The 13,594-nt window shown below is 43.0% G+C and overlaps 1 protein-coding gene across 1 annotated transcript; it reads left to right on the top strand.

Moving 5' to 3' along the window:
- Positions 1-7,002: 7,002 nt before the first annotated feature.
- On the top strand, positions 7,003-10,341 carry LOC131267105 (uncharacterized). Its single transcript, XM_058269881.1, has 3 exons — positions 7,003-8,236; positions 9,677-9,942; positions 10,012-10,341. Exons 1-3 carry the CDS (start codon positions 7,003-7,005, stop codon positions 10,339-10,341), a joined length of 1,830 nt encoding a protein of 609 aa, XP_058125864.1.
- Positions 10,342-13,594: the final 3,253 nt, after the last annotated feature.

Genomic DNA, 13,594 nt, shown 5'->3' with positions numbered 1-13,594 from the left:
CGGGGGTTAGTCGTGAAACGAGCTTGCAACCCGTAGCGGATGTGGTTGTAAGACTGGTAAACAGACGCGTCATAATTAACACGTTAAGCGCTATGCGCAAATTGCATTTCCGTTCTGCCAGCAAGTCGTAGAAACGCCGACCTAACTTACGGGTCTGTCCGAGCATACTGACGCCGGGAAAGGACACTGTTGGCCCCACGGGACCGACGTAGCGCTTAAACGTGTTAAAAACATCACGACGGAACGGGGTGTGATGAGCGTATTCTTTGGCACATAACTTGGTTTTAGATGTGAAAGGTGAAAGTTTTTGGAACCGCAAATAAATATACGTAATAAATTTTTAAATTTATGACTAATGCACTATATTTTGAAATAAATCCCCAAGTATCTTCACTTAAAGTTTCAAATCGCTCCGACATCTCAATAAAAAGGTCTTTTGTCTGAAGTACAGGAACACGGAATCTCTGGGAAGACCGGTTGAACGTTTACGTAGGTAACACGTGAAGGTTAACCAAAGCTTTTGGTGGTACATATTTAATTTTATCATGTTTCAGCGTCATTTATGATGGGAAAATGAATAAAATTCATGTTTTGAGCAATTGTAACTACACAAATCACATTACAAACGTAAACAAACTATAGTAAACAAACGAGACGATTGATTTCGGCTGTAAAAATACCGCCTACTATAACGCCTTCTGTTATACTGTCAAAATCGTCGGGAACGACCCTTCCCGGGAACGACCGTTCCCCGGAATAGGGCCGATGTTTTTGATCGATGGGATCGCGCGCACGGATCGGTTACAAATTAATTTTCTACAGCTTCTGTTCGGGTGTGGCTGTCTGAACGAAGTGAAAGAGCAACTCTGATCGGTTACGTATAAATTGAATTATGCAGACATGAGAAAATACACCAAAATAAACAAATAGAAAGGTTGCTTTAACATTGGTTCATACACTTGATCTGCTTTGTAGCCATGATTTAATTTAAGTCGATCTCAGAATGACCTCAGTTGTTCAATATTCATTCAACGTCCCTATTTCATGCAAGTGAAAGGTAGGTCAATTCAAGTAAAAAAGGGTTCGAATTTCAGTTGAAGACATGCAAAAAGGCTTCACTGCATGTTCTATCATCGATCGCGATCGGTTTTGCTGCCCGTCGTTCCCGTCACGTCTTTTGTCGTAATATTTTTCGTAAAACGATATCCAACATCAACAAGCAAGTCATTCGAGTTGCATGTGAAATTTCAACCACAACTTAACGAAAAACAAAAAAAAAAAATGTTCGTCTGTCGTAAAATCAGATATTCGGAATGTATTTTTTATTGGTTTTTTATGAACCACAAAATTACGGCACGTAAGAGAAACCTGAACCCGATAATATTGCAATTCTTCTAGTCCGCAAAAAAAAAGCATTAATCGTAACCGCAGTCGCATTAAAACCGTGGCAGATAAAATGGGCTTGCAAATGTGCCAAATGCAACATTCATCTGTCCGCCGGAATTTGTTTGCCATCGCGTAATCAATTTGTCCCGTTCCGGCACCGGAAAAGCGGCACGTCTGGTTTTCTTAGCATTTCAACCGCTTGCAGCAGAATTAAGCAGAACATAAACGAAGTGCCGCCCAGGGCAGTCAAATCGAAAGCCCCATAACACTTGCCCTGAGTTATCACAGCCGCACGGTCCTCCAGCTCGCATCCCACGGTTTGTGTTCGTTAGCATTTCTTTCGCCACATAAAAATCCACAGAAATTAATTAAAAGGCAGTCCGGTCAAAGTGAGAACCGATCGGTCCCGTTCGAGTGGTTCCATTTTTCCCTCCCATAAAATGTCATGCAATTAAATACTTTCCTCAACGCGAGCGGGTTTGCGGTTTTGCTCTTCGTGCCCGATAAAGATGTAATTAAAACAATTCCCTCCCATCGAATGCCCGCCCGAAAGGCGGCCAGCCCAGCCAGAGGAGTGTTTAATTTCCGTCGAAACCGCAAAGGATCCGTCGATCGGATGCAAAGGATCCGAGTGCTGGATGGAGTTGTTGCACTATAAAATAATCAACCCACCCGACCCGAGCCATCGGACGGAGACAACGCGGTGTGTGTGTGTGGGGTGCGTGAAAATTGAAATGTTTTGTCTTGCGAATGCGAACCGTACCGCCCTCGGCCAAGCGGGGTTACATGAAGCTGCAATTAATGTGCAACGATCGCGACGATCTCGAGTCGCGACAGAGGGCGGAGTGTTTTGGATCGGCTTTTTTTTATGCTTTGTGTCCCGCCCCGCCCCGTCGTGGCATAGATCGGCGGTGATCCGAATGTGTGTTTGCAAAGCGCTTTCCGGCGGTAAAGACCGCACCGATAGTGATCTCGTTCGTTCGGGGGCTGGGAAGGGCAGGAAAGATGGCAAGTCGAAGCAAAAAAAGGGGCCCACACGCGGTAACGGACGGAAGGCGATCTTGTAGTGCAGTTTGGTTAATGGATGGAAAGCATGATCGGTTTTGCATATTCCAATCAGGCGTGTCTCGGTTGTGCGGTCCCTTTTTCCCCTCGACGCACGGTGGAAAAGGCGAGCGCTGTTCGTTAGTCAAAAGAATTCGTATAAGACATGGAAAATTAATGAAAGTATTTAACGTTTTTGTGGAACTTTCTAAAACTGATGCAATTTAATAAAATACACAACAGATACATTAGGAGCCACTAAAAAGAAATACGACGGAAGTTTCTAAGAAGAAATGTAGACAAAATTGAAAATCATTTCTGGGGGCAAGGGACAAATTTGTTGGTTTTCTGGTATTAAATCTGCATGTTTAAAATCATTCAAACAAATTTTTAAATATCAAAATTAAATAAGGTCTAGTCCATGGTTTGACCAACGTCACACGGAAGGGCACACTCAGAATAAAATATTTCAAACGTTAGTTTTTTAAAGGCCATGTGGAACTGTGTAAAATCAAGTTAGGAAATGATGAACGTTAAAAAAATAACATGAAATGGTAAAATATGAAAGCAGTTATGAGTCATGTTTATAGTTGAATAAAATTTCATACTTGGAAATTATTTTAAGCTAACTTATGGTATAAATATAAACATTTAACATAAACACATTACATTTTCCCAAGGTTACAGTTGTTCTATCAAACATGATTTCATACTTACAAGAGTATTTCATGTGACTATGCCAATATGCGATTGGAAAAACGACAACTAAACAAGTTTATTTAAAACAAATGCAAACACAACAAATGAATAACATGATTGAAAAATGCCGTTGATAGGTAAAATGTTTATGGATTATATTTTTGAACAAAGTTGACAATTTAAGTGATGAAAGCCAAATGTGTTGATTGATTTAGCCTTTTGTACATTAGAATTTCTAATAATATTTGTGTTTTAAAATAATATTTATCTTGTGAACTAATATTTATCTTGTGAAATAATATTAATATTTTAATTTTAAATTTAAAGGAAACGCATTCAAATCAAGATGTTTTACATCTGTTCAACTTTGTTTGGTGGTTTTCCCTGCTTTGGCATGTTAATTTTGTGTAGTAAACGTATTAAAGCCATTTGTGAAGAATTTAATTCTACTTGAATAAGCTGGTATGCACATATTCTTTTGAGTATGTTTTGAATACAGTTTTGAATTTCTGTTAAAAAAAAACTCTTTGACGCAAAATCAATTCAGAACATTTTACATTGTCGTTTTCACCGTCCAGTGCTTGTGTTAAAGAGCAGGTAAACTACTAAACTGATGTAACAAAACGGTGGAAAAATAAAACGAACACGAAATTCACTTTAACATGAGCATACAGTGTACGTACATGCCGTCCATTCCCCATACTCCCTCCGTCTCTTCGTCGTCGCCGCAGGCAATATGTACCGATGTTTATTTACGGGACGATTGCAAGGTTCCGCAGTATAATTATAACATTATTAAGATTTTATCACATATCAATGCGGCGTGCATTTTATCTGGCTTTATTAATCTCGGTACCCGCAATCGCATGGTCGCCTACCATCATCATCCTCCGGCGAAGAGGAGATCGGGCTTAAAAATTATGCGTAGCTTTATTGAATCGGACTTGTTCGTGCGCGAGGAGAAGCGGGCGTCTTGGGGCGTCCGTCTGTCCAACAGGCTCTAGGCGCTCTGCTCGTTAGGCGCTCACTGATGTAAACCGCACCGCAACTTCTTGAGAGAGGAATGGACACCGTCTTGCGTGACGTTGGTGTTGCCGAACGCATGTAGATTAAACAGATCATTTATAAGAAGCGGCGAGTTCCCTCCCGGAGGAGGGAAAGGAAGGCGAAAAGACGCGTACAGCCCAAGGTGACGAAAGGATTGCGGATTGGTTTGAAATCTTCACCACCTAATCACCACGAAGAGCCAGTCAAAGCAAAGCGCTTAAGGGAATGGTATGACCGCAAGTTATTTTACCGGGAACTGTTCGATTGGCTTGTGTTGGGACTTGTTTTCCTTCTGGGACACATTGAGAGGCGGGCAAAGACGTTAAAGACATATTTTACACTCGCTTCAATTGAATTGAACTGTAACAGAATCTCTGCGAGTCTCGAGCGAGATTTTTTTTTTATTTCAGTACTGCCACAATGTCCTCACACCCGATTCAAAACACACGCACACACACTTGCACACACTGTGCAACATAAACATATCGAACTGCAGCTGCAATTGCACCCATTGCACCCTATCTTAATCGGACATCCATTAGTGTCGGCTGGAGGTGAAAAATGGCTCCTACATGCGAGGGGCGAAAAATACGCGAAAAAAGGAGAATTCCATGATGCGAAAAAAAGCACGCCACTGTACGCTGGGCGCGTTGAAAGGAAGATAAATGGAGGGACCCGGGGACTAGCATGGGCGCACGGCAATTATTGGCAAGCGACGGCTGATTCCGGCCGGTAATTGGTCTGCTCGAGAAGTGTGCACTTGATAGTGATCGATTGGCGCGACCGCGGGAGTGGAAAGGGTTTGGCAATTTATAATGCATTTGAGTGTGTGTACTATCGATTTATTTATCACATTTCTCTTGCCGTTGAATGGTTTTATTTTTCCACGCGGCTAATGAAGCGAGGTGCTTTTAATCAGAGGTTTGTTTGTAGGAAAGTTTTCCCAGGAGCAGCGGTTTTTATTTAATTGAAGTCATGAGCATGGAGTTCACTTAGATTCTACAGTCAAAAACTAAAGAAATCTAAGGAATCGAAATTGCAATATTTGTTTGACGACGTTGAAAGACACAAAGATATTGTACTTTGTAAAACTATCGAGTTTAGACCAGTTGGTCAGTGGTGGATTTACACTCATGTTGGCCTCTAAGTGGTAAAATGAGCGACGCCCCTATTCGATACCGTTCAAAAAATGATAAATTTTTGTTTTTTTACATATTTTTCAAAAAAATCAATTTTAGCTTTTACTTTGATCCTACAATCATTAAGATTTCTGGCTGATTCCTCGATGATAGATTTTTAAATTTTGTCTAACAATTCTAGTTCAATAAATAGAGTAGAAAATTGTATAACTTTACTTCGCTAATTAAGATCCGCATACAATATTGGTTAAAAAAAACTTACATCGTTTTAGAAGGCATAACGATTTTTATTCAGAATGATATGCATCTTTTCCAAATGTATGGCAAAATCTAATGGGATATGTTAAAAAGCATTGCTGGTTATCAGTTAAATGAAACTGTTTAAGTTTTTCAACACATTATGTATGTCAGCCCCATGCTTAATATATTCTAAAATTTTGTTGTATTGATGCAAATAGATGTTTGTTTCGAATGGATTGCCTATAAAACATTTTCCTTCTGTTACTCTTCAACTCTGATTATATACCGGTCCATCCTTTGATTATTTCGTTATACAGTAAAATTACCCATTATTGTAATACTGACCAAGTCCAGTTTATTACTTTTCGATCTTAGTAGATTGATGAATTCTGTAGAATGTTTGGTTAAGTAAAAATTCTACGAACTTGCTCCTTGGAGGTTCGGGGCCTCTTGAGAGCATTTAGTACCAATCACTAGGCACACATTTCGCCCTAAAAAAGTATAAATAAGAGCGACATAAACAAAATCTCTTTCTTGATCCTCGCTCTTCGTTTGCACCGTTTGGGTAAATAAATTGCGCGCTAGAACAGACAGAACCAATTAACCTTCCTTCAAAAAGTAAATCAGGTCCCGAGGAGAAAGCACCACCCAAAAACCGTGCTCCGTGAAAAATCGTGCACTTTTTAAAATGAATTCTAGTGCATCGAACTTGGTTCAACTTGTGCCAAATAGCGGACACGAAAGACGTATTGTGCATGCGCCAACACCGTCGTCCCCGGAAAGGTCATTTCGAACGAAAGCGAAAACATTCGAGACAGTAGGAGAAATTTCCTCGTCCGTCGTTCTTTACGGCTCTGTCACGACTTCCGGCGCACGCTTTCCCGTGCCTCGGGAGTGTCAATATTTTGACGTACGCATTCGCATTTCCCACTTCGGCCCACAACAAAAAGGCGAATGATCGTTGTTCCCGGCTGCGGAGCGAAACAATCGAAAATTTTGTTCGGATCGTGAACGCATCGAAAGTGACATCGCGCACGCTGGCAGCTCATTGTCGTACGCACATGATCTCTTCCTTCAACCACCACCAACACCACCACCACGACCGTTGGGTTGTTTTCCATTTGGGGTGCAATGCCTCAATCACGACACAATCGCGCGCGTTCGTCCCGGAGGGGTTCGTCGCTTGCGCTTCCCCATGGTGGCGTTGAAGTCTTTCGTAGTTTTGAACCGCGCAAATCGTGCCCCGTGTGATGATGATTAAAAATTCTTGCCAAACGCTGCCCCGGGTAATTCTCTTTTCTGTCACCTCTCGTGCGGTGTTTTCTGTCGCATTTAGGACAACCGAATTTTTGACCAAGTTTCGAGCAGGGATTTGTTATAAAAACCCCCCGAAATAACCGGACCAGGAGTCAGTAGCGTTTCGGTGGTCATTTCGGGAGTTGCTACGATGCGGTACGGTACATTATGTGCGTTTGTGATCGGTGTGTGCAGTTTCGTAGTGGCCGATCCGGCGATCGGAAGTGGAAGTGTTTTCTCGGCTTCGATCACCCGAGCGCTTGTGCCCCCGAGAAGGGACAGTGGGGTGACGGTGGGAAGGTACGGTGCGGGGGGATTGCAGCCAGAAATTATTGTGAACCGTACACCGCAGAGGGACAGCGGAGTGACCCAGGGAGGGTACAGTTATGATCCACCGGCCGGAAGTTATCTTCCACCCGAATCGGTTCCCTTTGCGGACGAACCTCCAGCACCTCCGGTGTCATCCGTCGCGGGGAACTACCTGCCGCCGGTGTTGCAGGAAGATATTCCGGCGGCCGATGAACCTGTTTTCGGTCCCGATCTCTCCGGAGAGTACCTGCCACCGGTGGAGGCGCCTCCCCAACGGGATGAAGTGTTCGTGGTTCAGACGACCCCCTCTCCCGGGTATAACTACAATCGACCCACAACGACCACGACCAGCACCACCTTCGCTCCGCTCGGAGACGAAGGGTTCGAGGATACGAACGATCCGGGTGAAGGATATCGGTATGATCCTCCGACGAACATCTACATCCCGCCGTCCGGAGTTGGTCGCTCGCTTCGGGACGATCCGGACGGAACGAGAACTCCCATCCGTCTGCAGCTGAACGAGCTCGCCTGCCTGCGCAACAGTGGCGGGTACTTCCGGGCGGCCCTTGCCATCCAGAGTGCGCTTGAAAGTGTTCCCCTGGTGGACGTCGAGAACGACGGAGGGGATCTGAGTGGGTGCGAGGTGCGGCTCGATCAGGCTCGCCTTCTGGTGGACATTGCGTGGTCCGACTTCGGACGTTGTGGTGTTGTCGCTTGCGGACAGTTAACCTCCGGAACGGCTCGGGAATTGTGCCTAAGGATCCGGTTTCCGGCGATCGCTGGCATGCGGACGGCTGTCGATCCAGTGTTGACGCTGCAGTGCCGCATCCAGCAGCGTATCGTGGCCAGAACGCATTCGCTGAGACTCGGCGTGGCGAACGATAGTCCGCAGGCTCGGAGCGGATCCGGGACGGCGTTTGCAGTGGGTGGTTCCCAGCGACCGTTTCGATCGCAGTTGGGAATATTTCGGCGGGCAAATGGAGCGGCAGGAGCCTTTTCGAGGGCTCTTCAGCCGGGTGGAGCGGTCATGTTGGGTGAGGAGCTCATGCTGAGAACGCAGGTCTCGGCCGGAGATGGTACGTAATTAGCTCCTTGTTTTGTTTTAAATAAGATGATAGTTTTAGATGGCATACGACTAATCGTATTTGGCAATTGATGACATAATTTTGCTTAATATTTTATAGCACTGCACATATGTTCAACATGAAGGATTGATCTTAAACCAGTTGATATACATTAATTTTATCACATGATTCCAGACATGACTTATACTTGACTTTCATCATAAGGTTTGTAGGAAGTTTTTGTAACACGAGTTCAAACCTTTATTGAAACAAGTATGATTACTTATGGGTTCTTATGGAAATTAAAAACAGTTCGTTGGCAAAAAATAAGTCGTTATCATATAGTTTACAGAATGAGGATTCTTAAGATAATGAACTAAGATTCCTGTCCTGTATTGGTTGACAATCGGTTGACAATAATACAAGCTTCCTCCAGCAAAGCCAGACTGTTCCAATAGCTTGGGCATGGGATCTAAAATTTATCTTCAACTGCATATCCGTTAAATTAAAATTAAAATAATAAGTTAAAAAGGAGTGGAAACAATTATCAAACAATAACACAATCGTAGAATGTTGAACTAACATAACAAAAAAATGAAGGCTGCTGTCAGTAATTTGTGGCACGATATTTTTCGAGATTCACAAGTGTTTCTGACATTTTTTAAATTCTAGGAAATTTAAATGAACTATTTTTTAGCTTAAAGTCTTTCTTCCGGGTTTTCAAAATCCAATTTTGACCAGTGTTGACAAATAAAATTGTATACGACCATTCGATAAAATTAAATGACAAAATCGGACGACCGACTTCAACTGTCAAATCCCATACAATATCGTCCGTCAAAATCTGACGCGACTCTTTTTTTAGTCAAAGATCATTAAAGTTGAGCTACAAGTTTGTGCTCATTTCATTTTAGCTATATTTCAATGCAATCCTTTGATTACAAGTCCCAAAAATAACGAATGATATGCTTATGTATTAAGCATTCAAAATGTTTGAAACAGTACGTTGAAATTGTAAGAAGAATTGCATCATTCATTCTTACACCAAATAATTGCTCAATATGTTACAAATGTGTTTAATTTATAACAGAACGTAAAGTAGTCATGTTATAGGCCACAGTTTGAGTTTCAGTTTGTTTCATTTAAGATAATGTTTCTACAGTATTTGTATCTTAGTGATTTGTCGGCACTGGACACATATCTTCAACTCGAAATTTTTAATTTATATCGATGATCAGTGATCATATTGACAAGTTAGATTTGATGAGAAAGTTAACTAAGAGAAAAAATGAAAAAAAAACCCTATAATTTTCTAGGTCACAGAATACCGAGAATTTTCTTTTTTCAATTCAACAAACAAACACTACTTAAAAATTTAAAAATGAATCGTTCTCTACCAAAAAGATTTGTTTCGTTGGAACACTTGAACTTTTTCTTCCGGTGCACTTGCAGGATGGAACTATACGCGCCTCTCGGAGGTGGTGATGCAGCGACTCTCGCCGACCGGAACCGTCCTCAACTCGGCCTCACTCGTCACCACCAACGGTTGCCTCAACCCACTCATGCGCGCCATCAGCCCCCTGGCGCCGGTTTTCGAGGCTCCGCTGGGCTACCGGCTCGGTTTCCGGGCGGCCATGTTCCAGGGTATGCGCAGTGGTGACGAGATGATCATGCGCGTGCGCATCGTCGGCTGCGTCGATCGGCGCGAGTGTCTGGTGGTAGGAACCATACGCCCAACCATTTCTGGTGGCATAATATGTGATGAATGTTTTCTTCCAAATTCGCAGGAGAACTGTGCCACCACCGCCCGCTCCAAGCGTGACACCGAAACGTCATCGTCCGGCGAGGAAACGCACGAGGCAGCGAACGAAACGGCCCTTCCCCTGCTCACCGAGACGGCCTCGATCGCGTTCCGAATTATGCTACCGTCCAACGCATCGCTGCTCGCTGACCCGCAGGACTCTCCCGAGGATTACTGGCCGGTTTCACCGTCCGTGCTGTGGATTACGCTCGGGACGACGGGGGCGATCGTGGCGGGCATCGGCGTGCTGGCGTTGGTTCTTATGGCGTTGCGACACAAGCGTCGCCCCAGTTACGATGAGTATCGATCGGATTAGATCGCCGTCGGAAGGCGGTGAGTCATTTGGTGTGAGGGGTTGTGTTGCGCTGAGATGTGAACGAAAGTGAACGTGATGGGAATGGGCAGCGTGCCGAGGCTATTAGTGGTCTGTTGATGCGCATTCTCTCAAGCTCTCCTTCTCCATCGAAGGGAAGTCCCAAGAGACGAAAAATAAATAAAAAAGGGAGCGAACTCAGAGTGGAAAAAACAGCAGAACTGCCACGCAAAAACGTAGCTGTTAAGTGAGTTATTAAGTCTTCCGATGCAGCGTCGGGGTAGAATGCGAGCCTGTGGACGTTTCGATCGCGAAACGAAACAAAAAGGCGGCACAAAATGTACCACTTTTTACCCTCCCCGTTATGTGCCTTATAGTATAGCATTAAGAAGAGGAAAAGATACGAAAGAGGAAACCCAAGTCGTACGTTGGCGCAAACAGTAGCAGAAACATGAAAAGGGATGTAGAAAAACAAACCGCATAATGCCTACTAAGGGGCTTAGGGCTGCATGAGGCAAACATGAACACAAATAAAAAAAGACACGCTAAAAAAAGAAACAAATGCATCCGAAGGCCCTATAAAGGGCATGCCGAAGGTGGTGGTAGTGGTGGAAACTTTAATGAAATCCGCTGAGAATTGCCCTGCACCGATCGTGCAGAAATGATTCGAACCTGCAGCATGCAACGATGCAACGGACACGCTGTGACCGGAGGCTTACCCAAAGCAAAGGAATGAAGTCAGCTCGTGCGTGAAGAATTGTGTCCGTGAAGGGACGACGTGAAAAGGTTATCCAATGAGGCCTCCTGTACGCTCCGTGCGCGCCGTGATTAATTATTTATTGTTAAATTATTGCGACACATAGCGGAACGCGAATGTTTGATCCTCCAGCGAGGTTAAGCTTAAGAAATGTATGTACTTTTCGTTTAATTGTGCAATAAACTAACTAACATGTCAACATCAAAAGAGTTTTACAGAAAACGAGCGTGAAGGGTTGAAAAATTGCTTTCGTATTATATTCACCAAGTAGTAAGAACCTTGCAAAGGATGATGGATGAGACTTTAGGGTTTTTCTCCGGTTTCGAATCGTACAATTTATCTTCTCCCAGACAACCTCTCTTATCCGATAGCGAATAAATCGCGGACTTGAACCTTGTCGCTGAGCTCAACGACCCCAGCATCAGGTGAGGTGACGAAACATATTGTCGCGTGAATCGAATCGAAAGAATAACTTCGCGAATCATAAAACAAACCGAGTTTCGTTTCCCGCTTCGATGCCGCTTCGAAGTGATAATTTTTCACAAGTTTATTAATTACAAAATCAAACAGCCGTCCCATAAATTGTGTGTCGCTTATGAATAAATTATTCGGCGCCCTGTTCGTCCGTTTCTTTCCCCTCCCCCTCTCTCTTAACGGGACCCGCGCCATCGAGTGGGTTTTTGCGTACATGTTTGGTGTGTTTGAGCATCATCGATCATGGAACCGGACGGGGTTGGTTTAACAGACGGAAGGAAAGCCGAACAACAACAAAAAACAATCCTATCGATAAAAAACCCCAATGCTCCACCACTATGATCCATCTCCCCAGGGGATGGCAAGAGTGTATGCGTAACACAAATTTAAACGCCGGTTTTTGGTTGGTAAACCCGTTCGATGCGTTTCCGGCCATTTGCGACTAGATTTGGTAATCGATTGACACGATTCTGGTATGGGATACGGTACTCTACCCTTCCGTTTATGCTTTCCTTCAATGTTTTGCAGCTACGCACAACATTTGATAGTCCCGGAAAAAATAAAAATTTTCTTCTGCCTCCAAAAACCTGCACCTGCATGGGTTGCAAATGAAATGAATCCGGGAAGCAGTAGAAACGGTGGGATAGTAGGGAACAATTGACAAACGGAATGCAATGGATTGCATCTGCGGGGCCAACCTGGAGCGCGGAGAATAACTTATGATTCGTGGCTGGCGTTGAGTAATGGGTTCATTCCACGATGACAAGCGCACACGCGTTAACAAAACGGTTTACACACTAGCAATGAATGAGTTGGGAGAAGGAAGGGCACAGCCAGCGGGGAAGTGGCAGCGTGCCGTGAATGGCAGTTTATAAATTATGTTTGGAGCCCTTCGTCGCAGTCCCACCGGTTTTGCCCTTCGGGGTTCGTCCACGTGAGGTTGGCGTTCGTGTGTTGCTGCTGCCGCTGCTGCATTTAGTCATAATTACGAAATCCGGTAGCGAAACCGGCAGAAATCACACAAACAAACGGTGAATTGTGCGGAAACGTATCCTCCTATGGTGCGCAAACATGAGTTCATTTGATGCAATTATACTGCATCATTAAATGGGGGTTTGCGCGCAAGAAAAATCATACGTTTGTTGCATGCACAAAAGCAAAAGCTAAAGTCGTGTCATGTTAATAGTGTGTTTTTGTCTCTGAGGCTGTCTTCATCAACTCACGCGTGGAATCTTATAAAGTAAAACTTTATAATATTTGAATTACATTCCGTTCGTAGTGGAATAGTGAAATTGACGCTCCAAAGATATTAGAAAAACTAAATATTTCTGCGTCAGAGCGGGCCCTTAGATTCAGAGATGCAATTAGAATTCCAAATTCAAGTACGGTATATGCGAATAATGCACCGATTATCCTAATGTCCAAAACGTTTAATGTATTTGGCAACCACCATGATTTTAATGTTACTTCGACAAATTTTATGCCAAACTGTTAAGGTTGTCTACGACATCTAATACCAACAAAGGGAAACATTTATATTTAGGTGTCAAAGTTTTTTTTTTATTTTGATTTTTCATGAAGATGGTAAACATAGACTTAAATACTAATTTTAAGTTCAATCAGATTGAATTGTCCCTTGAACCCTGTAAATCAATTTTATTTAATAATAAAAGAAATGTAAATTGGAAAATGTATGTAACCAAACTAAAGTAAATAGCAAATCCATAAGTAAGTAAAAAACAAATCATGTAATCCGTGGTTGCGTTGTTAAAAGATATGTAAAGTTTAATAATTTCACAAATGTAATTTAAAATAATCGCGAGTGTTTGGAGTTCTCAACTTCTCCAATTTTTCTGTTTACTTTTTATTGTCATGCACCTTTCAATGGTAATATATTAACCCCTTCACAGTCCTGTTAAGTTGTGAAAATGGTTCAAAAAATTGTCACACTGTTTTTTGCTTTTTTATAAAAAAATTATATTTGCCTAAACATTTTGGAAACTTTTTGATTAAATGATGGTCAGT

Source organism: Anopheles coustani, chromosome 3 (genome assembly GCF_943734705.1).
Source record: "Anopheles coustani chromosome 3, idAnoCousDA_361_x.2, whole genome shotgun sequence".
Taxonomy (NCBI): domain Eukaryota; kingdom Metazoa; phylum Arthropoda; class Insecta; order Diptera; family Culicidae; genus Anopheles; species Anopheles coustani.
Note: the sequence above shows the minus strand (reverse complement) of the source record. Positions and strands in the feature narration are given on the sequence as shown.